At 44.5% G+C, this 25,347-nt stretch overlaps 2 protein-coding genes across 2 annotated transcripts in view; both read left to right on the top strand.

Moving 5' to 3' along the window:
* LOC307231153 (polypeptide N-acetylgalactosaminyltransferase 18-like) overlaps positions 1 to 16,902 on the top strand; it is a gene marked incomplete at its 3' end in the record, with an annotated part of 129,444 nt that extends 112,542 nt beyond the window's left edge. The window contains exon 11 of the mRNA XM_080001741.1: positions 16,756 to 16,902. Within this exon, the coding sequence (XP_079857867.1) occupies positions 16,756 to 16,902 (147 nt within the window). The remainder of the gene's footprint in view (positions 1 to 16,755) is intronic.
* Positions 16,903 to 23,156: 6,254 nt separating this feature from the next.
* Positions 23,157 to 25,347, top strand: part of pyurf (PIGY upstream open reading frame) — a gene marked incomplete at both ends in the record, with an annotated part of 8,610 nt that continues 6,419 nt past the window's right edge. Inside the window, one exon of the mRNA XM_080002774.1 lies at positions 23,157 to 23,244. Within this exon, the coding sequence (XP_079858900.1) occupies positions 23,157 to 23,244 (88 nt within the window). The remainder of the gene's footprint in view (positions 23,245 to 25,347) is intronic.

Genomic DNA, 25,347 nt, shown 5'->3' on the forward strand with positions numbered 1-25,347 from the left:
TTCAACATTTCGACAGAATGTATCCCTTTATGATCAATAGAATTATATGTTCGTTTTGTTAAATTGATATAGGTTGGAAATATTGTAGCCTTTATATTCTTCCCATGTCGTTGGTATAGGTGAAAGATCGAGTGGTGCTTGTACCGAGTAAGGAATTTTTGTGCACATGTAACATTAATGATTTACACCATACTCTTCTCTGACAGAATGATTCAAATACCTCCACCAAATATTTACAAGGAATGAATGTCCAGGGGAGTCCACCTTTAACTACGGATTTGTTACGTCAGTTGACTGAGTGTTTATTTCTCAAATGGGGCTCTTTTTCTAGGTGTGGTGTGAGTGAGAGTGGGTTGGGGGAGTGGCTGCTATCCAAAAACTGTTGTGGGGCTATGTCCCAGGGCCGAGTGATCAACAGGATGATGGCAATGGTAATGAGGAGGATGATCACACAGACGTGACCAATCTTTTCCTGTTGACGGGGCATCATCCTTTTCAAGTACACTTTTTCCCACTGTAGTGGCAAATCCTCTTCTGAGACAGAGGTTACCAGCACATTCTTCGTTGGGATAGTGATCTCAGTTCACGTCCGATGACTCTCCGTCGTTTATCTGGTCCTCTGAAAGGTTGCAAACTTTCTTGCAATAAGATGCGTGGACCCACGTTGGTCGTTCTGCCACCTTAACTGCTGCTGTGGTTGTTAGGAGGATCTGGAACGGTCCCAGGAATCTGGCAGAGTTTCAGCTTTTTCTCCAGAAGTTTTGGATTCACCACCCAGTCACCTGGTCAGAGGTCATGCAGTGGTCCTTCAAGTGGGATGAGTTGTGTTGACCTGGGAAATTAGACTATAACCACTTTGAGTGAGAGGCACACAATATGACAGTATGGTTTTACCCATGTCCACTGTTGTGAAAGTGGAGTACGCAAATTAAATCTGTGTTTGTTACTCAGTTATTTGAATAACTGACTGCAATCTTAATAGAAAATAATGCATGCACCCGAATATAACAACAGAATAATATTTTCATAATGTAGGGGAGAATGTTCATCTACAAAATGGCCCATAATATGAATTGTAAAGTGTTGTTAATCTTTCTGGAACCCATTTCTCAAATGTTGTCTGAACATGATCAATTAATTAATTAATTATATTAATAATTAAATAAAATAGAAAGTGTTAATATGAACTAAACAATCAATGATCACTACTGATTTACCTATGTAATTCATCTGTGGTTATATGAAGGAAAAAACAAAAAACCCAAATCACATTTGTCTCTCTGTTAGTAGTCAAGTAGTGAAGAATTAAGTAGAAGTTAATAGTTGCAGGCATAAACTCAATCGAATTTGGTTTGAAAAAATGGTTTTGTTTGTTAATTTCTTCTTTCAATTCAACACTTGTTTAGTGAAATTAGTATTTGCATAGAGCTTACCTTAAGTGGAATCCCTATTTGAGAAAAAACATGTTAATTACCACTTACCAATATTTTTACGCTGGCTGGGTGTCGGGTCGATAGGTCCATCATCCTGTGTTTGTTAGGAATTAATGGGTTGGATGCTGAAGCTGGAAATGTCAGCATCCGACCCAATAGTCACCTCATCAAAGCACACAACATACAATCAATCTCCATGAGGTCACCACATTCAACATGGAGAGGGGGACTAAACCTCCCCCAGAAGCAACAAAATCTTACATTATCATACATGTGACTTCCTGTAGCAAGCAGTATGTCTACCATAGAGAACGTTATTATACACGTGCCTTCCCGTAGCAAGCAATATGTCAACCTGAGAGAACGTTATTATACCCTCACTTGCCGAAGCAAGCGGTACATCTATCTGTGAGAACGTTATCATACATTCACTTGCTGTAGCAAGCGGTACGTCTACCTTCGAGAGCGTTATTATACACGCTACTTGCCGTAGCAAAGCGGTACGTCTACGTTTAGAGAACGTTATCATAAACGTGACTTCCCGTAGCAAGCAGTATGTCTACCTTAGAGAACGTTATTATACACTCACTTGCCGTAGCAAGCGTTATATCTACCTTAGAGAACGTTATTATCACTCTACTTCCTGTAGCAAGTGGTACATCTACCTTAGAGAACGTTATTATACACTCCGCTTCCCGTAGCAAGCGGTACGTCTACCTTAGGGAACGTTATTATACACGCTACTTCCCTTAGCAAGCGGTACGTCTACTTTACAGAACGTTATTATACACTCTACTATCCATGGCAGGCGGTACGTCTACCTTAGAGAACATTATTATACACTCTACTTCCCGTAGCAAGCGTTACGTCTACCTTAGAGAACGTTATTATACGTGCTACTTCGTGTAGCAAGCGGTACAACTACGTTAGGGAACGTTATTATACACTCTACTTCCCGTGGCAAGCGGTACATCTACCTTAGAGAACGTTATTATACACTCACTTCCAGTAGCAAGCGGTACGTCTACCTTAGAGAACGTTATTATACGTGCTACTTCGTGTAGCAAGCGGTACAACTACGTTAGGGAACGTTATTATACACTCTACTTCCCGTGGCAAGCGGTACATCTACCTTAGAGAACGTTATTATACACTCACTTCCAGTAGCAAGCGGTACATCTACCTTAGAGAACGTTATTATACACGCTACTTCGCATAGCAAGCGGTATGTCTACGTTAGGGAACGTTATTATACACTCTTCTTCCCGTGGCAAGTGGTACGTCTACCTTAGAGAGCGTTATTATATACGCTTTTTGCCATAGCAAGCGGTACGTCTACGTCAGAGAACGTTATCATACACGTGACTTCCTGTAGCAAGTGGTATATCTACCTTAGAGAACGTTATTATTCACTCACTTGCCGTAGCAAGCGGTACATCAACCTTAGAGAACGTTATTATACACGCTACTTCCCGTAGAAAGCGGTACTTCTACTTTAGAGAACATAATTATACAGGCTACTTACCGTAGCAAGCTGTACGTCTACTTTAGGGAACATTATTATACATGCTACTTGCCGTAGCAAGCGGTACGTCTACCTTAGAGAACGTTATTATACGTGCTACCTCGTGTAGCAAGCGGTACAACTATGTTAGGGAATGTTATTATACACTCTACTTCCCGTGGCAAGCGGTACATCTACCTTAGAGAACGTTATTATACACTCACTTCCAGTAGCAAGCGGTACGTCTACCTTAGAGAACGTTATTATACATGCTACTTCCCGTAGCAAGCGGTACGTCTACCTTAGAGTACGCTATTATCACTGTACTCCCCGTAGCAAGTGGTACGTCTATCTTTGAGAACGTTATTATACTTTCTACTTCCCGTAGCAAGCGGTACATCTACCTTAGAGAACGTTATTATACACTCACTTCCCGTAGCAAGCGGTACGTCTACGTTAGGGAACGTTATTATACACTCTACTTCCCGTGGCAAGCGGTACGTCTACCTTAGAGAACATTATTATAAACTCTACTACCCGTGGCAAGTGGCACCTCTACCTTAGAGAACGTTATTACACACTCTACTACCCGTGGCAAACGGTACTTCTACCTTAGAGAAAGTTATTATATACTCACTTGCCGTAGCAAGCGGTACGTCTACCTGAAAGAACGTTATTATACACTCTACTTCCAGTAGTAGGCGGTAAGTATATATTAGGTAACGTTATTATACACGCTACTTACCGTAGCAAGCTGTACGTCTACTTTAGGGAACATTATTATACACGCTACTTCCCGTAGCAAGCGGTACGTCTACCTTAGAGAACGTTCTTATACACTCTACTTCCTGTAGCAAGCGGTACATCTACTTTAGAGAACGTTATTATACTATCTACTTCCCGTAGCAAGCGGTACATCTACCTTAGAGAAAGTTATTATACTATCTACTTCCTGTAGCTAGCGGTACATCTGCCTTAGAGAACGTTATAATACACTCTACTTCCAAACCTTAGAGAACGTTATCATACAATCTACTTTCCGTAGCAAGCGGAACATCTACCTTAGACAACGTGATATACACTCTACTTCCTGTAGCAAGCGGTACGTCTACCTTAGAGAACGTTATCATACATGCTACTTCCGTAGCAAGCGGTACGTCTACCTTAGAGAACATTATTATACACTCACTTCCCATATCATCCCATATCATATCCATTAATATTCAAGCCTTCTGTCTAGCTTTTAAAACCAGTTCGTACTCACCTCAGTTTTGTTTGGAGTCTTGCATTGGTAATGTCGGATTCCCCCGTGCTCAGAAGAAGAAAAAGGTAGGAAGACAAGTGGAATTAAAAAATAACAATAATTAACAGGAAAAAAAACGTGTTTCTTTAGATCTCATCTCTGCTCTCCTCTTCTGGGGACATGCACTGGCCCTGTGCGTGCAGAATCCTGAACAATACCAATCAAAGACCTTTCCAGACTACGCCAAATTGTTGTGGAATTTTTAATGCAGATCTGGTAAGATTAACCTCGGTCCGTTCTCAAGAACGAAACTGGGTTCTATTAATAGATTTATTCTATGGTGGTGCCATGTTAAACTCACTAGATCTGCATTGAAAATTCCACAAGTACTTTACTTTGAGCAATGAAAGAAGTGGAGCTCTGCTTCACAGTCTTTGCTCCGGAATTTCCCAGAAATGTTTAGTGGTGTTTAAATGGACATGGATCATAAGGTGCACCTAGGCTTGAGAAAGCCTGGGAAACAAGGTTAGGGTGCTCCTGCTCTTGGCCATAATACGGCCATGCAGAGAGCAATTATTGGCCCCAATGACTGCTCCTAGATTCCTTCCATACAATTATAGACCCCCTGCCATGTTAAACACATGGCAACCAGACATTGTGGGTTGAAGGCACCCTTTGACATTCTCCTCACACAAGCCTGGATGTTGGAAATAGGGGGAAAGATGGATCACCAGACGACATTACTATTTTTCCGGTGCTTAGGGGTCCAGATTTTGTGCTCCTTCCACCAGGTTATGAATCTTGGATTTAAGTGGTCTCTGAATGGCAGTCTTTCTGTGGCAATTTTTAAAGCAGTACTTCGGTGGCATTTTTACGCTGTCCTGTTAAGTGTCCTTTCCTGTCAGTGAAGCTCCGACTTGCGACCACTATAGTGTTTTTTCACTGATGCAGTTTAACCATGACCAACAATGTTTGGCATAGGCTGACAGGATTTCTACGATCGTTTGCCCATGACAAGTTTAATGATTCTACAGTCCTCGTGACCAATGCACCTGAATGTCAGGCAGAGAATATTTGGCCTCTTTGGAACTCTACTAGTGGGCTCATGTTGCATGTTAAAAAAACACATATGAAAGTGCTCATTGTCCAAGCTCCTTTTAATGTACAGTATACTGTTATTGGAAATCAACCAAATATCATTCACCATTGCTGTATTTATAATTGTGAATATGTTATTGTAATGTTAAAAACTAACTTAAAACTGTTATTTTGTCCACCCCCTAGATGTTATGCTGTAGATTTTGGTAACCTTAATTGACACATTGGACAATCAAATCCCCTTTGACATTTAAATAGAGAGAGCGCCTCTTTATTGACATGTTACTGATGCTGCATTAGAATAGAAGCAATCCATGTTTTTAGAGACCTCCACTGTGAGGATCTATCAGAATAAATGGGAAAAGTTTGAAAAATGACTATGCCTTTATAGTGTCATGGGAAACTACTGTTCAACATTTTTTCCTGTCCATTAGTATTAGGATTAAGTGCCCTTAGTTACCAGAGCTTTTAAGGGTGAATGGAGTGATGGGTGAGAGCCTGACAGACTGATTGACTGGCAGACTTACTGAGGGCTTTTTGACTGGCTGGCTGACTGACCCCCTGATTAACCAGTGTCCCTGTCTTAAAAGCAGGAGATCGATAGCGCTATGCACTCTGAATGGACAGCTTCACTGCTGAGCTCAGAACAATGCATCCATATCAGCCACAACATTAAAACCACTGAGAGGTGAAGTGAATAATATTGATCATTGCGATACAATGGCACCTGTCAAGGCGTGGGATATGTTAGGCAGTAAGTTAACAGTCTATTCTTAAAGTTGATGTGTTGGAAGCAGGAAATATGGGCAAGCGTAAGGATCTGAGCGACGTTGACAAGGGCCAAGGTGTGATGGCGCGACGACTGGGACAGAGCATCTCCAAAACAACAGGTATTGTGGGGTGTTCCTGGTATACAGGAAGGCTAGCCCGTCTGGTCCAATCCCACAGAAGAGCTACTGTAGCACAAATTGCTGAAAAAGTTAATGCTGGCTATGATTGAAACATGTCAGACCACACAGTGCATCGCAGCTTGCTGCGTATAGGGCTGTGTAGCTACAGACCGGTCAGAGTGACCATGCTGACCTCTGTCCACTGCCGAAAATGCCTACAATGGGCACGTGAGCATCAGAACTAGACCATGGAGCAATAGAAGAAGGTGGCCTGGTCTGATGAATCACGTTTTCTTTTACATCATGTAGATGGCCGGGTGGGTGCGCGCCATTTACCTGGGGAAGAGATGGCACCAGAATTATTATTATTATTACATTTCACTGCATATATGTATGGAAGTATGTATATGTATGTGACAAATAAAAATCTTGAATCTTGAATGGACTATGGAAAGAAGACAAGCTGGCGGAGGCAGTGTGAAGCTCTGAGCAATGTAAACCTTATCAGTCCACTAAAATCAGTTTTGAGCAAATTTGAGGTGACAAATAAGCAATCCAGTTACTGAATCATTACCCATATTACATCTACAAGACATCATTTAAAAGTTTGCTACAACTTTTGTAGGGCATGGGCACGCATCAGGACACAGCACGGGGATTTTTTTTTGTGTCATTCAATTAACGTTGGGAAATAATATAAATGAAATAGATACATCTACAATAAAAATAAAATGTTATTGTTTTTTATTTTTATTATTATTATTTTTTTTTTTATTAATGGTGAGTGCACGTTGGCTGGCCCCAGCAGAGCAGTGCCACTCAACGGGGCTGGACTGGCCTCAGTGCGCCGGGGGGCGAGGGACTGTGGACTTACATTTGGACTAATCACCGTGCACTTACGTCACTGAAGGTTTCTCTTCTGCCAGTTTCAGCAGGATAAATGTGCCCTGCCACACTGCGAAAATTCTTCGGGAATGGTTTGAGGAACATGACAAAGAGTTCCAAGGTGTTGACTTGGCCTCCAAATTCCCCAGATCTCAATCCGATCGAGCATCTGTGGGATGTTCTGGAACAACAAGCCCGATCCACATGGGCCGCAGTCATACAAATGCCTGAACTGTGTGTAGTGGGATATTGCACCTTTCTTCAAGAAGAAAACTCTCTACTTCTGAGGGGCGAGGGAGATCGAAATCTCCTTGACACTCTTTGGTCCAGAACCTCCTTTTAAGGTTCGATGATGTTCCCATATTACAGGATGACAATGCCCCTAGACACCCCTAAATGTACAAATTGAAGACTGGTATCAGGAACACCAGGATGTCGTGAAATGCCTATCATGGCCTCCACAATCACCTGGTCTTTGAGCAATGAAAGAAGTTGACCTCTGCTTTACACTCTTTGCTCCGGAATTTCCCAGAGAGGTTTAGTGGTGTTTAGATGGTCATGGATCATGAGGGAAAGGTGCACCTAGGCTTGAGAAAGCGTGGGAAACAAGGTTAGGGTGCTCCAGCTCTTGGCCATGATACGGCCATGCAGAGAGCAATTATTGGCCCCAATGACTCCTCCACGATTCCTTCCATACCATTATAGAACCCCTGCCCTGGTCAACACATGGCAACCAGACATTGTGGATTGAAGGCACCCTTTGACATTCTCCTCACACAAGCCTGGATGTTGGAAATAGGGTGAAAGATGGATCATCAGACGACATTACTATTTTTCCAGTGCTTAGGGGTCCAGATTTTGTGCTCCTTCCACCAGGTTATGAATCTTTTGACATTGGTCTTGGATTTAAGTCGTCTCTGAAAGGCAGTCTTTCTGTGGCAATTTTTAAAGCAGTACTTCAGTGGCATTGTTCCACTGAAATATGATATATGATATATTTTAGAATATGTCCACTTGAGAGCTCCACTGACCAAATTGTAAAACCATGAATTTTCGCACTGCCGAAGCGGTTAAAAGAAAATTCCGGTCACAATGTTTTGGTCGGGCTTGCTTTTCACTACCCCCAGCCCCGGACATAAGGGGTTCTCTTCTGGCGTCAACCCGTTTTCAGGTTCTATCTGCTGTCGATACAAGAAGAACTGCTTCCAGATTAGGCAACGGCTCTGAACCGGCCCTCGAAATGCCTTGGTAGAAAAGGGGTATTGGAGGAATTAAAGGATCTACTGCTAACCTCTTGGTGCCAGATACCACAGGACATCTTCAGAGGTCTTGTGGAGTCCATGCCTCCACAGATCGGAGCTGTTTTGCGGTGTGTTATAAGCCACTGCTGTGGTCATCACTATCGTCTTGCAATAGCACCAGCTGGATGGCAAAAACATTGCTACAAGTACCTTAAAAGTAATTGGCCATAAGAGTTGGCCAAAAGAAAGATTAAATTCTGGTTTTACTGGCAGAGGGATACAGTGAGTGTCAGGTTGCTTCCATCCTTAAAATATCAAAAACGGCGGTTCATAAGAAATAGGTCAAGCAGCAGACACTTGGGACAACAAAGCTATAAACCGGCAGAGGGTGTAACCAACTCTCCACTTACCGGGATGTCCGCCAACTCATTTGAATGTCACTCAACACCAGTAGGATGACATCAAGTGAGCTACAAAAACAATGGCAAAGGGGGCTAGGGGCAGGGTTGAAGTTGTGCAGTGTTGAAGCTAGAAAAAAGCCCTACATCGATGAGAAGTGAAGAAGAGCCAGGCTGCGGTTTGCAAAAGACCATAAGGACTAGACCAAACGTAGAGGCCTTCTCTGATGAATCCAATTTTCACCATTAGACGATACCTGGTAGTTTCTGCGAATAAACGCTCAAAATGACAATTTTTTATTTGAAATTCGGAAGCAATCTTCTCAGTAGTTTATAGAATATAATTAAAATTTTAATTTTACTCAAACACATACCTATACATATTAAAACCGGAGATACTTAAAAAGTCTTAATTTTTTCCAAAGCTGTGTATGTATATATATATATATATATATATATATATATATATATATATATATATATATATATATATATATATAGCAGGAGTTGAAGCAGTACCAACTAGATATAGTTCGGCTCACCTCGGTCGGGTGGGCCCCCCCTCCTGGCCTGGCTGGAGTCCTGACAACTTGCGCCTGGTGGCTTGGGATGTGCTGCGACTTGGCGGGGCTGCGGAGAGCGCCGCCAGGTGCCTTCTGGGGCCCCTGGGGGGACTGCTTGCCGTTGTGGGTGTGGGTTGGGGTGTGGGGAGCAGCTGTTGGCCTTTTGCTTTAGCCGCACGGCTTCTCTGCGGCGGGCGCCCCGGGTGCTGGGGGTGGCGGAGAGCCTGTATACCTGGCGGCCTGCCGGCATCGACGGGGGGGGCATTGAGGTGCCCTGCGCTGGGCACACGCTGCTACGTGTATAGGCACTTGGCACTCGCACAGGGTGGGGGTCTGGTCGGCTACGGTGGGGTGGGCGTCCCCCTTGTGGGGGCGTGGGTGGGCATGGGGGTCCTGCCGGCTCACCTGTGGGGCGGGCAGCTCGGGCGGGGTGTCAGTCTGTTGCCGTGGGGCCGGAATCCGGGCCTGCGGTCCGTGCCTTGCACCCGTGGCCCGGGTTCTGTGCCGGCGACTGCGTCTTATGCCTGCACCTGGGGGTTGGTTGTATGTGTGCGCCCCTGGGGTGCGGGCTCTCCTCATGCTCCCTAGCACTGGGTCATGCTCCTCGGGGCTGGACATGGGGGTTGCTCCACGGCCCTCTGGGGCCTGGGGGTCTTCTGTGTGGCAGCAGGGCAGGGTACTAGGGGCTTTCCTGCAGCCGCGACATAATACCGACCTTCTACACCAGTACTAATAGGGATAAGTCATGTATCACTCACCGGTGGACATCTTACACACACACACACACACACACACACACAAACACATACAGGCGGTCTCCTCACACACGTACACCACCACACCTGCTTGGAGTGCACCCCAGCACCCTCCTGGTTGCATTCCTCTCCTTTCCTCCCTCATTTACTGCCATAATTATGACAGTAAGAGGCATCCAATGTTTATGTTTTTGTGTAAATGTTGTTTGTTTCTATGTTTATTTGTCTCACCCGTGGTGATTGTCCCCTTCTTGGAGTAGTGATCCGTTGTTTATAGACCCAAACATGATAGATAGTTCTCCAAAGAGGGGGGTTGGTGGTGGTTCTCTATAACAAAAAGCTGTGCTCTTGTCATTCTTGCTCTTGTTATTGCAGCAATTCTTGATGATTTAAGAATTAATAAAGAGTTGCATTCCAGGTCGAGAACTTGAACTCCACTTGCAAACTAACTCTGTCCCGGATGCAATGGCATACAAATACTCTGTGTTGTATGCCCAGCATGCACAGCACAGGTTTAAATAATAATAAATAATAAATAAATAAATAAATAATAAAAACAAGTTGGGCTGACCTCTACGCACAGCACTGGCTCTGGAACAAAACTCTTTGAGAGGGGCTGAACTCTCTCCTTTTCTGGAGTTGCCCAGGGTGAGAGTCGACGGGCAGGTATGGGCTATGTGCCGCTGTGTTGGAGTTCTCCCCAATGAACGAGAGGGTTGTCTCTATGCGACTAAAAGTTGCTAAGGGGAAAGCTCTGACTGATGTGTGTGCTTATGCACCAAACACCAATTCAGAGTATTCAGCCTTCTTGGAGTCTCTGGGTGACGTCCTGGAAGGGGCTCTGTGTAGGGACTCTATAGTTCTACTGGGAGACTTCAACGCTCACGTGGGCAACGATGGAGAAACCTGGAAGGGGGTGATTGGGAAGAACGGCCTGCCTGATCTGAATCCGAGTGGTGCTTTGTTATTGGACTTCTGTGCTAGTCATGGATTGGCCATAACGAACACCATGTTCGAACATAGGGTGGCTCATAAGTGTACGTGGTACCAGACACCCTTAGGTCAAAGATCGATGATCGACTTTGTGGTCATGTCATCAGATCTGCGACCGTATGTCTTGGACACTCGGCTGAAGAGAGGAGCAGAGCTGTCAACTGATCACCACCTGTTGGTGAGTTGGATCAGATGGCGGGGGAGGCTGCCAGAGAGACCTGGTAAACCCAAACATGTCGTGAAGGTGAACTGGGAACGCCTGGTGGATACCCCTGTCCGCAAGGTCTTCAATTTTTCGCGCATCCCGGGGGAGGTTGGGGACATCCGAGCAGGTCATGTTCAAAACCTTCATTGCAGAGGCGGCTGCTAGGAGCTGTGGTCGGAAGGTAGTCGGTGCCTGTCGTGGTGGTAACCCAAGAACCCGTTGGTGGACACCATCGGTGAAGGAATCTGTCAAGCTGAAGAAGGAGGCCTTCTGGGCTTGCCTGGCCCAGGGGTCTCCCATGGTAGCAGACAAGTACGGGCAGGCTAGAAGGGCTGCAGCTTTGGCAGTCACTGAAGCAAAAACCTGGGTGTGGTAGGAGTTCTGGGGTGCTATGGAGAAGGACTTTCGGTTGGCCTCAAGGAAGTTCTGGCAAGCTGTTCAGCGACTAAGAAAGGGAAAGCAGGGCTTGACTCAGGCTGTGTTCAGCCGGGGAAGAGAACTGCTGACCCGGACTGGGGATATTGTCAAGCGGTGGAAAGAGCACTTTGAAGAATTCTGAACCCGATCAATACGTCCTCGTCCATATGCCTGGCAGAGGTCACTGAGGTAGTCAAAAAGCTCCTCGGTGGCAAGGCGCCGGGGGTGGATGAGATTTGCCCAGAGATGCTGAAGGATCTGGACATTGTTGGGCTGTCTTGGCTGACACGCCTCTTCAGTGTCGCATGGATGTCAGATACAGTACCTGTGGATTTGCAGACCACTTTGGGAACCTCAGAATTGCATCTCTGCTTTTTGCGGATGATGTGGTTTTGTTGGCTTCATCAGACCGTGACCTTGAGCACGCACAGGGCCGGTTTGCAGCCGAGTGTGAAGTGGTCGGGATGAGAGTCAGCACCTCCAAGTGTGAGGCCATGGTTCTCTGCCGGATAACGGGGCATTGCTCCCTTTAAGTCGGGAGCGAGTTACTGCCCCAAGTGAAGGAGATCTAGTATCTCGGGATCTTGTTCATGAGTGAGGGGGTAAATGGAGCGTGAGATGGACAAGCGGATTGGTGCGGTGTCAGCAGTGATGTGGGCATTGTACCGGACCGTTGTGGTGAAGAGGGAGCTGAGCCAGAAGGCAAAGCTCTCAATTTACCAGTCCATCTACGTCCCAACCCTCACCTATGGTCATGAGCATTGGGTAGTGACCGTAAGAATGAGATCGCGAATTCAAGCGGCCAAAATGAGTTTCCTCTGTAGGGTGGCTTGGCTCAGCCTTAGAGATAGGGTGAGGAGCTTGGACATCCAGAGGGAGCTCGGAGTAGAGCCGCTGCTCCTTCGCGTCGAAAGGAGCCAGTTGAGGTGATTCGCGCATCTGATTAGGATGCCGCCTGGGCACCTTCCCTTGAAGGTTTTCCGGGCACATGCAACTCGTAGGAAACCACGGGGTAGACCCAGAACGCACTGGAGGGATATCATATCCCAGCTGGCCTGGGAATGCCTCGGGGTCCCTCAGGAGGAACTGGAAAACGTTGCCGGGGAGAAGGGGGCCTGGAGCCCCTTGCTCAACCTGCTGCCACTGCAACCTGGCCACAGATAAGCGGAGGAAAATGGATGGATGGATATATGTATATATGTATTTATGTATATACATATGTATGTATATAAATGTGTGTGTATATATATATACAGTATGTATATACTGTACGTGTATGTATATGTATGTATGTATGTATATATATATGTGTATATATATATATGCATATATATATATGCACACATACATATACAGTATATATATATATGTATATATATATATGTGTGTGTGTGTGTGTGTGGGCGTGTGAGTGTGTGTGTGTATATGTATATGTATATGTTTACTTATGTGTGTATGTATATATGTCAGTCAATCTTAAAAGACTAACAAACGCTGAAACTGGTCCTTTCAGCTCGGTCTCAGAGAAGTTTGTTGGAGCAAACGATGCAGCTTCTTATAACAGTATTTGGGTCACGATGTCAATCACTCTTTGCAAACTGTGAAATGATGTCTATGACGTTGTGTAAAAATAAAAAAACAGGTATTCAATAGATACATTGAACGTATACAAATATTCCATCTAATAATCAAACCATATAAGTGAATTACTATCGCTGCAGAATTGCAGTGATATTTGTGTTATATGTTCTTTGTATATTCTCTCTCTTTCTATGTCGCTGTATATGTGTGTTTGTGTGTGTGTTTGTGTGTGTGTGTGTGTGTGTGTGTGTGTGTGTGTGTGTGTGTGTGTATAGAATATATCATCATATTTGCACATTTACATATAGACCATGTGCTTGCATTTGGGTGGTGTGAGATGGCGAGAGATGGAAAGAAAGAAAGAACAGAGAGCAGACTCAGGGAGTGTGTTGTTATGCGCAGAGTCGCTCAGCGGGAGCTCTGCTTCCAAAGGTGTGTATGTATGTGTGTGTGTGTGTGTGTGTGTGTGTGTGTGTGTGTGTGTGTGGTGCAGAGTGCGCTTCTTTTAACTGAACTTTCACAAAGTCCCTCAGGAAGGTCGTGCACACTCTGTGAAAGCCAAACGCCTCGTCCTGCAGGCGGAGGCCTTCGTGCTAACGTTCATGGATTATTACTCCACTTTGGCAAGAAACCCCCCCCCCCCATACCCCAACCACCGTACACACACACACACACACACACACACACACACACACACACACACACACACACACACACAAACACGCAGTAATGCATCTACTCTCCCTTAGTGCCAGCTACAGCATTCTCTGCAACCTTTCTGTGCCATTCCCTTCTCTGCTATATTTACAGTCTTCCTTTCCAAAAGCTGACACACTGTTTTGACATTTACAGACTGATGTAGTGTTTAGTACACGCCCAAGGCGTCATCCCTCAACCACTTAGATGTTCACTTTATCTCTTTTACACACACAAGCCCTTCATCTGAATACAGTAATGATGATTTATTTTATACTCTGATTTGCCCATCTTGCTCTTTTAGTGCAATATAAGCAAAAATCTAACAATACACGTACAATATAGGCAAATAGGCAATCATCTATTACTTGATATAACACCTGCTTCCACACAGAAGCAGTTAAATGTGTTCCATGTCTTTTGGGAACGAGGAATGATCAGCCAGTTATTGGCCAACGTGAATACGTGTTAAATGTTTAACTCTTAAGGATCTCTGCCATCGTACAAAAGATCTGGAACTCTACTTATGTTACTTATTTCTATTTAAGGTTTTGCTGTGACTATATACTGTGATTTATAGATAGTTTGACTACTACCAACAGAACAAAATTTACTTATTGTAAGTCGTTTTGGAAAAAAGCTTCCGCTATATGATGTCATGTAATGTCATGGAATCCCATAATGTGAGAGATTGAGAGAGCTGTGTTTCTCTTCCTTTTTTTCTCTGTTGCTGTAGCTCAGTCTGTTCCATTTCCCAAGCTTCCCGTCACTTTTCTTGTGTTTTTGCATACTTGTTTGTCTCACAGAGGAAAAGGAGTGTGTGTGTGTGTGTGTGTGTGTGTGTGTGTGTGTGTGTGTGTGTGTGTGTGTGTGTGTGGACATCGCTCGTCAAGGTTATTCTAGTTTGTCTATTAGTCGATACCTGGGCGAACCTCCTCTCCAAGTCGTCTTTGCAGACAGGGAAATGCTGAGACGATCGATACCCTTTGAAAGCGCCGAACCCCCTGAAGGGATAACTCTTTCCTTTAGTTTTTTTCCCCTCCCTAACTGTTCCACTTGTCTTTTGTTTTATTTATGTGTCGTGTACTCAGCTGCTTTTTTTTTTTTATGTTTGCAGCGGAAAATCACTGCCACTTTAGATACCAAACCAGTCTTCCGGGCGTAGAATATATTCCTGCTCGCCGAGTTCCCATCCATCTTCCAATTCGCAAGATAAAGAATATGATCAAAGAGATTTAAACTGAATTTGTGTTTTCTCTCCGGCCGTGTCGCTGGCCACAAGTGGAGCGCTGAGAATCGAAAGTTCAAAGTGGGGTTTTTTGTCATAAGCACTGCTGCTGCATTGGAAATCCCACACTAGCAACCCGAGACCTAAAGTTGTTGTTTCCATCACAGATAATAAGTTAATAATTATAAGTTAATAAGTGGAAGTTAATAAGTGGAAGTTAATAAGCGTAAGTTAATAAGTATAAGTTAATAACTATAAGTTAATAAGTAGAAGATAATAAGTGGAAGTTAATAGGTTGAAGTTAATAAGTGGAAGTTGATAAGTATGAGTTAAAAGTGTAAGTTAATAAGTACAAGTTAATAAGTATAAGTTTATAAGTATAAGTTAATTAGTATAAGTTAATAAGTGGAAGTCAATAAGTATAAGTTAATAAGTGAAAGTTAATAAGTAGAAGATAATAAGTGGAAGTTAATAGGTGGAAGTTAATAAGTGGAGGTTGATAAGTAAAAGTTAATAAGTGGAAGTTAATAAGTACAAGTTAATAAGTATAAGTTGATAAGTATAAGTTATTTAGTATAAGTTAATAAGTGGAAGTCAATAAGTATAAGTTAATAAGTGGAAGTTAATAAGCATAAGTTAATAAGTATAAGTTCCGAAGTATAAGTTCATAAATTCAACACATACAACACCTTCATAAGTACAATAAGTTCACAACACAACCTTCTGGTAAGTAGAATAAGTTTTTACTATCGAGAAATTGCAGCTTCTTACTGCGCTTCAATGCAATCCGACAGGACAAAAATTTAAAACCTTTAAAACTCCTTTTGGAAATGGGGTGGGGGGGGGGAGTACTCCCAATAAACATCACTCAAAGTTTTTTGTTTTTTTCTGGATTTACTTACACACACTTCTGATTGTTAACTGCAATAACCAGACTGATGTACACTGCTGTTTAAATGTACAACATATGCATTCATTTTTTGGTATATTTGTAATTGAATCTCTTGGAGTCAATTGATGGTCATTAAATCAATTATATTAAAAGGGGAGTAACAATCCATTTTCTAGAGAAGTCTGCACCTCCTAATACACATCGTTTTTACCAGCGGATCTTGACCGCTCCAATATGATGAACCATGAACCAATCGTTGCGCTTCAGAGTAAAACAGAGCACGCGTCTGTCTTATCTGTCTGCTTCTCACTGCAACTCTGCATCGAGATTTAGGGAATTATTCCTTTGAAAAGTAACCGCGCCAGTAAAACTGCATTTCAGTATGATGTTGATGACTATGATCCGTACAGATCAACTACATTCCGTTATACCACCAGTAGTCAGTAATTATTTTCCACCCGCTTCCACTTTTGCCATCGTTTGCGAGTCTTGCATCACTAACTATTAGTAGGCCATGATTTTAAGCACAGATCTGCAGTGTTTTATGGCCGTTTTCTGATGTTTTTTAATGGTTAACAGAATAGTGCTGTGCCGTGGGATTATTTTGTGAAATGATTTCTCTCTCTCCCCCTCTCCCTCCCCCTCTCTCTGCCCCTCCCCCTCTCCCTCTCCCTCCCCCTCGCTCTCCCCCTCTCCCTCCCCCTCTCCCTCCCCCTCTCTCTCCCCCTCTCAGGGCGGCTCCATTCAGAACTCTCAGACGCTGCGCTGTCTGGAGCTGGTGGAGAGCAGACAGTCAGAGTCCAGCTTCCAGCTGGCCATCCAGGACTGCTCCGGTCAGAAGTGGACCATCACCAACATACTGACCGTCCTACCACAATGACCCCCTCCTGCCCAAAACCGGAACCAGTCCGGGGTGGGGGTACAGTTCTTGTCTCTTACAGCGAAGAGGCGCCACCATCCCCTCCATCACCCCGACGACCTCAGATTCACCTGAAGGAGGCGGAGCCATGTCCTGCTGCCATAAAGCGGCTGCGAGAGGAATTCTTTAAGCGTGGCTCGATGCCCACACCCTTTTTTAACAAGATGCCACACAAGATCTGCGCCGTCGTTAACCTAATGGGCTGTTTTATTGTAATGACCCGGAGAGAGGTAAGACAGAGACCCCCCCGCACATGAGAGCAAATTACCTGAGTAGGGGGGAACTTAATTCCTTTCCGGTGGAGGGAACAAAAGTGGGAATTAGAGCTGCTCACTCAGGTGGATGGGCTCATTAAATCACGTCTCCTCCGCTGATGCAGTTCAGCACCCGGCACAGGGATAAGCAGACCACTCAAGTTTGGGGCGACGGTTTTAAAGTATGGAAGTGAACTAAGGGATGGGCAGTAATTGGATATGATCATTTATCATACATATATAAAGTCGTCTTGAAACAAACTTCTAGTCGTATTGTCTCAAAGTTATTGACGACAAGATTATCCCCTTAAGTTTCTCACAATAAGATGGGGGGGATATTGGATCCTGTGGATATTGGATGTTGAGATCCTGAGGGATTTCGCAAACTCAAAAAATGGATATCGCAAGCTGCTCTGTATTGAAATCGTGTAAAATTCTCTTTTAAGCGTCATGACGGCAAATTCTTGGCGTTTCAACCCCCCACGCTCTAAAAAGAATAACACACGGCCGATAAATCATCAGTCATTAAATCGAGACCTTGTCAGTGTGTCAATCTCTCCATCTAACTGAATAATAATGACACGTTGCAGTATCACCCGAATTTTTTTACAATCTGATGATCTGAAATAGTAGAGGGAGATGAATTTGAAACCTAGACTTTTAATGCAGCACCGTCACATTATACTCCCTTGATGTTCATTGTGGAGAAACACCGTTGGAAATGTTTAGCCCCTGGGTTTTATTAATACCTAAGCAGGTGTGATATATATATATATATAAATTTCAATACTTCAATATTTTGTTGCGTAAATGATCCCTGAGTGGGCGCAACAAGCGCAAAGGGCAGCCGTGCCTTAAGTGTCCGGAAAAAATGCATATGACTGAGTGTACGGAAAACATCAATAGACTGTTCTGATGTTCCTGATGTCGTTTTGTGAGAGAAGCGAAAAAATACATAATTAAAAATGATCTTGGAGGACGGCGCAACTCGCATTGGATGGACATGGACGTCAAAATGCCGATGCCACTGTGGCATGCGTGCGTGCGTGCGTGCACACCTGTGAACGCTCTACATGAACTCTAAAAATATTCCTGTTTTATTCCATCAAACTTTTTTCTTTTCACGTCTACATACTGTACATACTGTACTGTACATACTGTGTTGTACATACTGTGCTGTACATACTGTACTATACATGCTGCACTGGACACACTGTACTGCACATACTGTACTTTACGTACTGTGCTGTACATACTGTGCTGTACATACTGCACTGGACACACTGTACTGTATATACTGTACTGTACATACTGTGTTGTACATACTGCATTGTACATACTGTGTTGTACACACTGTACTGTACATATTGTACTGTATATACTGCACTGTACATACTGTGCTGTATATACTGCACCGGATATACTGTACTGTACAAACTGTACTGTACATACTGTACTATACATACTGTGCTGTACATACTGTGCTGTACATACTGTACATACTGCACTGGACACACTGTACTGTACATACTGTACTATACATACTGTGCTGTACATACTGTACTGGACACACTGTACTGCACATACTGTACAGTACAAACAGTACTGTACATACTGTACTGTATATACTGTGCTGTACATACTGTACATACAGCACTGGACACACTGTAATGTACACACTGTGCTGTACATACTGTGCTGTACATACTACACTGGACACATTGTACTGTACATTGTGTACTGTACATACTATGCTGTACATACTGTGCTGTACATACTGTACTGTACATACAGCACTGGACACACTGTAATGTACACACTGTGCTGTACATACTGTGCTGTACATACTGCACTGGACACATTGTACTGTACATTCTGTACTGTACATACTGTGCTGTACATATTGGGCTGTACATGCTGTGCTGTACATACTGTACTGTACATACTGCACTGGACACATTGTACTGTACATTCTGTACTGTACATACTGTATGTACTGTACATACTGTGCTGTACATATTGTGATGTACTGATGTCAGGCGATCATTTGCACAATGGGGGGCGGGGCGAGTGGTTGGCGGGGGTGTGATGGGACGGGGGGGATGGTCCAGGTAAACGACTTTCCTTGAAAAAACAAAGCTTGCTCGATGGGATGCATGACATGCGAATCTGGGGGCGACAGAAGAGAACATTGTGTCTTCTAATGCTCATTCGTTTCATCTACGTATTCTATCCCGGGGGGGGTCTATCGTTTAATAAACGATAATCGGGGCCTGGTGTTTGTTTTGGAGAAAGCTTATCTTTTTTTGTTGTTTTTTTTTGCTGATTACATACTTGACTCACACACAGACGACTGATCAATCGTTACCTCTGCAGTTACATTGTTTGGAAGGTTGACACTTTTTTTCATTTCCAACGAGGGTTCAAAGCCGTTACGAGCTCCCTCTTCACAGGATCTCTCCCCCAATTATTTCAACCCCCGGTCCCAAACACTTTATTAATATTTCAGCGGGAAAAAGAAAAAAAAAACTGGATAAACCTTTTTCATAATTTATCTCTTTGTTGTGTATTCAAATCAGTTGTTTTTTTGGGGGCTGGGTTGTTTTTTTTTGTATCACACTTTTCTGAGATTCTCAGGTGAGGTGGCGCAGAAATGGCACAGCTTAAACACCTGGGTGCTGGAACTCTGTGGCTTCAGCTACTGTGTAGCATTTACTATCCATGCCCTGTGTTGCTTTTTCTGTTGTTGATTTATTGCGTTTTTTTGGGGGGGTTTCTTTCTCTCAGGTTTGTTCAGCCTGAAATCCAAATATCTGAATTCATGGGCGCTCTTGATATTCAGTCCCCGAAGATGTTAAAGCTATTTTGTTAGTTTTAAAGAGGCATATTTATAGGTGCCACAGTGACAAATAAATCGACAAACTGCTGCAAACGATGGTGTGTTATCGTCTGTCTTTTCACCGCTGCGGGAACGCCCCAGTTTCCTCCCTCTCTTACCCTCTCCTAGTCGTCCACACTGGATTCGGATTCAAGTACGATCCAAAGTGTATTTTGTTTTTATCGTGAAAATGCTTTTTACAATTTAACAAACAGAAACATACATGTAGGCCACGACGTCCAGGCTGTGACTTGACTCAATCCCAGACTTGTTGACCCGAGTCCAAAACTGCTAATATGTTTTATATAGAGGGGATCGATATATATTTTTTATATATATATATATATATATATATATATACAGTATATGGTTGGATGGATCACTCTTATAAATGAGATGCTGGATGAAAATGGATAACTTTTCGGCAGCCTTTTTATTCATTCCGTCACTTTAAAGTCAACTACTCTTCTCGACTCTTCTCACTTCACACTGAACCTGAAAACACATACAACATTCGGTTCCCGCTCTCCAGTGACCGGCGGATGAACTGCGTCGAGGTTTCGCAACGAGCCAGCTTTCCTGTGAGTTCCGCCACAACGTTCAAACAAAAGTTTGAACCTCAATCGGATGCGAAAATAATGGCAGCGCAGAGCATCACAGCTGTCCGTGTGCGGAATCGAACTCTCCATATAAATGAGTGGACTTTCGTTCCAGAGTTGTTGTTTTTTGGATTCTGTGTAAAGCCGATGTAAAACGAAAATATAAAAAATGTACACACACATCCGGTGCAGCTTTTCAATTATCTGGCAAAAATTACCTGTTTATTTTTATTTGGGATTTTTTTTTCAATGAAAGTAAATGTTAGAAAGGTCCATGTTATGTTACGTTACAGCCCAAAAACAAACCCGTCGCAGCTCGCCCGCAGCAGTTCTGTGTCCTCGTGGGATGGTGGGCGCGCTGACGCTTCATTTAAACCCGCCCGGATGGAAGGGCTTCTTAGCGTTGTTAACTTCTTAGAGAGCGGAGGCGGCTGCAAAAGCGTCGCCATCTGTGCTGAACTTAAAGCGTTTGGCTCCATGAAACATGTATGAGATGAAGCTCTCCAAGCAGAACCAACAGCAGTCCTGCTAATGCTGTTGTTTACACACTCGTATAAAAGCCGCCATTCACACTACGCAGCAGACGCGCAAACCCAATCCACTTTTGTTCATGCATAATGCAGGCGTGTTTTTTTTATGGATGCAGAGTTAAATTTTTATATATATATTCAAGATTCAAGAGGTTATTTGTCACATACATATACATACGGTCATACATATTTGCAGTGAAATGCCATATATATATATATTTATACACAATATACTGTACACAGTATATGTAGTTCCTGGCTGTGTGTCATGCTATTAAATCAGTTCAAGATGCCTCTCACTTAATACCTCAGATATTCTGTATCCGTGGCGCAATCTGAGTTTCAAATTCAGGGTGAAAGGGGGTGGTCAACGCTGACGGCTTTGCGGCGGGCCTGCTAATCAAAGATATTCACCAGTGGAGTTTGGGGGACGTCCATCGGTTTGTCTGCCACCCTGACAATATGATTTAGCTGATTTAGGCATGAAGGCAATCACAATGACCATGACCACTTCCTCTCTGATCTCCCCGGTGTGATTTGTTCAATGAAACCTTGAGATCCACTTTGCAGGACGGGAAAGTAAGAATCACTCCTTCTTACCTTTCCTTGTCTCGTCTGTCTGAACTGCAAGATTTTCACTCAGCTCAATTGGAATCCATCATCTCCATTTGAATTTATTCTTGATTTTAATGAGTTAATCTTTATCATCTTAATTATTTTCGTTATTTTTCTCTCTCCGTCTCTAAAAGTTAAAATCAAATTGACGAACAACATCCTACAACCAGCTCAAATGATTGAACATCTCTCTCATAACTTTTTTTTACAACAGGTGACACCTTATCTTTGCCTACAATAAAATGGGAAAGAGACCTTGCTGTTCCCACCGATATCAACCTGTGGAAGCTTATTTGCAACAACACCTTTTCTATGAACTGCAACTCCAAAATGCAACTCATCCAATATAAGATCTTGCACAGAGCACATATCACCCAACACAAAATGTTCAAAATGGGTTTTGTGGATGATGACATTTCCTCTCACTGTTCCCTTGATACCAGAGATGGCTACTTTCATGCCTTCTGGCTCTGCCCACCTATCCTAGCATTCTGGACCAACATCACCAAGAAGCTATCAACCCTTCTAGGTCGCAGCATTCCAGTCTTCCCGTCAATATGTCTTCTCGGTGACCTCTCCTCAGTCGAACCACCACTGAAACACCACAAACCCATTTTGATGGCCTTAACAATTGCCAAGAAAACAATATTACTCAATTGGAAAAACAGATAATATCACCACATCCCAATGGTTGCAGTTATTAATAGATTACGTCACAATTGAAAAACTATTGGCAATATCCAAAAACAATGTTGATTCATTTAATGAAATATGGGCTACTTTTATCACTGACGTAACTCCATCATTTAATATTTGAGTCTTTCTAAGTCGGTGCAATGTCGTGGTGCTTTGGGGCATGTGGGGGTCCTTCTGGTCTGCCGGAGCTCTGCAGTTGTGTGGATGCCTGTGCGGCTCTGGGGATATCCCGTGGATCCTAGTGCCCCACGGGAAGGGTAGGGGCTCTGGGTGGTGGCGCCCGCTCCTTTACCTGAGTTGAGCTGGCAGGGGGGCGGGCAGGGGCTTGTGTGTCCTTCTGCGTCCCTTCGGTGGGGTGGGGGGGTGGCCTGTCATGCCGGGGCTGGTTAGGCGTTCTGTCTGGTCCTGTCAACCAGGGTCCTAAGCCTGGCTGGCTGTGCTAGGCACGGGGCTCACCATGTGGCCTCCTTTGGTGGGGGGCAGTCTCCTGTCATCACACCGAGCTTCCGGGGTACCTGTCCTCTGGCGCTCTCGATGCGCGGTACGCGGTCGCTGGGGGGCTGGGCTGTGTGTGGGGGTGCTGTCTGCCGCCCTCTGTTCTGTGGTCCGTATGCTCGGCGGCTGGGGGCTGACCAGGGGCCTGATGGGGGCGCAGAGCTTCCCGGCATGGCGGGGCACATTGCAGACCACTCTGCGCCTGTGGCTGATCGCTGTAGGTGGGCTGCCACCAGGTAAGGGAGGTGGCCGCACTGGGGCACGGTTGGGCCCGGGGGGAGGGGGTCCATGATTGATCACAATTCGCCTATCTCTCCCAGTGCTGAAACTCATACTCAGCACATACACCACACAATAGACTGAGGGCTTGCGGCATGGGCAGGGTGCAAGCTGTGTGGGTGGGGTTGCGGCGGGCAGCTTCTATCTTGCCTGTCACGCTCCTGGCCAAGCGTGCTTCTCGTTTGTCCCGAACTTTTAATCCCACTCAGATTAGCTTCAAACACATACACTCGCACATCAATCCTACTCCGAGCAACACTCCACCAGACCAGGGTCTGCAGGGCAGGAGGGGTGCAAGTGATTCAGGTTCAACTTGCCTGAAGGACTTGCACCTCCAAACCCACAATTTTAACTGCTATTACCAACAGCACACATTGAGCACTGGGGTTTTCCGGGGTGGCCGGTCGGTGTGGGGGCGTGGTTGGCCCCCCCTGCCGGCTGGGCTGGAGTCCTGGCGGCTTAGGTGGCTTAGGCGCCTGGTGGCTTAGGATGTGCGACCTGGCGGGGCTGTGGAGAGCGCCGCCGGGTGCCTTCCGAGGCCCCTGGGAGGAATGCTTGCCGTTGTGGGTGTGGGTTGGGGTGTATGTGGCCATGGGAGTGCTGCCGGCTGGGGCAGGCGGCTCGGGCAGGTTGTTGGTCTGTTGCCGCGGGGCCGGGATCCGGGCCTGCGGCTGCGTCTTGTGCCTGCACCTGGGGGTTGGTTGTATGTGTGCGCCCCTGGGGTGCAGGGTCTCCTCGTGCTCCCTGGGACTGGGTAATGCCCCTCGGGGCTGGGCATGGGGGTTGCTCTATGGCCCTCTGGCTTCTCTGGGGCCCGGGGGTCTTCTGTGGCCGTAGGGCAGGGTGCTTGGAGCTTTTGTGCAGCTGTAGGGTGTCGTAGGGTGAAGGGTGCAGGGCTGCGAATTTCGGCGACTTCGGGTCCCTTTCTGCTACTTGGAGGCGCTGCGACATAATACCGACCTTCTACACCAGTATGAATGGGGATAAGTCATGTACACTCACCGGTGGACATTTTATACACACACACACACACACACACACACCACCACACATGCTTGGAGTGTACCCCAGTACCCTCCTGGTTGCATTCCTCTCCTTTCCTCCCTCATTTTCTGCCATAACTATGACAGGAAGAGGCCACGTGACCAGTTGTAGTTCTAGTTTTCCTGGACCTAAATAACTGTTTTTCAATACATGTTGTCGTCCAATGTTTATGTTTTTGTGTAAATGTTGTTTGTTTTTATGTTTATTTGTTTCACCCGTGGTGATTGTCCCCCTCCTGGAGTAGTTATCAGTTGTTTATGGACCCAAACATGATAAATAGTTCTCCAAGTGGGGGGTTGGTGGTGGTTCTCTATAACCAAAAACTGCTCTTGTCATTCTACAGGTCATCAACAGACAGAGTTATTGCTGCAGTTCTTGATGATTTAAGAATAAATAAAGAGTTTCATTGCAGATTGAGAACTTGAACTCCACTTGCAGACTAACTCGGTCCTAGATGCAATGGCATAAAAGATACTCTGTGTTTGTATGCCCAGCAGGCTGACAGCACAGGGAAAAAAAAAAGATGCCTCTATTTTTTTGAATAAATTAAGGAATTAGTCACTACTGTGACCAGAGCAGGCATCCTTTGCCTTTTTAGTCGCTTAATTCTCTCCCGACAAAAGTAATTAGAGAGTGTGATAGATTTCCACTCTGTTTGCATTTTTCATTTTTTATTATAATTTCTGAGCCAAAACCACTAATCTTATGCGTCAAATGTAGGCCTATAAGCAAAAAAGTGAGGCGTGAGAAGATTTATTTTTCTAACTTTGCTTTCAAAAATGACTTTGTATTTTTGGACAAAGTGCAGATATTCCACATTGCATATTTTAGTGTTTCATTCTTTACTTATATGTTGCATCAAAGGGATCATACAGAAATAAAAATGTATTTCAAACCTATTCAACTACATTTCTTATACAAAACCACATCAATCAAATCTCAATTAATGGGACTGTGTGTGCGTGCGTGCGTGTGTGACTAATGTCAGGGCAGATGTCTGGCCCTCTGCGGCTTCC

The sequence above is a fragment of the Zeus faber genome, assembly GCF_960531495.2.
Source record: "Zeus faber genome assembly, chromosome: 6".
NCBI classification, from domain to species: domain Eukaryota; kingdom Metazoa; phylum Chordata; class Actinopteri; order Zeiformes; family Zeidae; genus Zeus; species Zeus faber.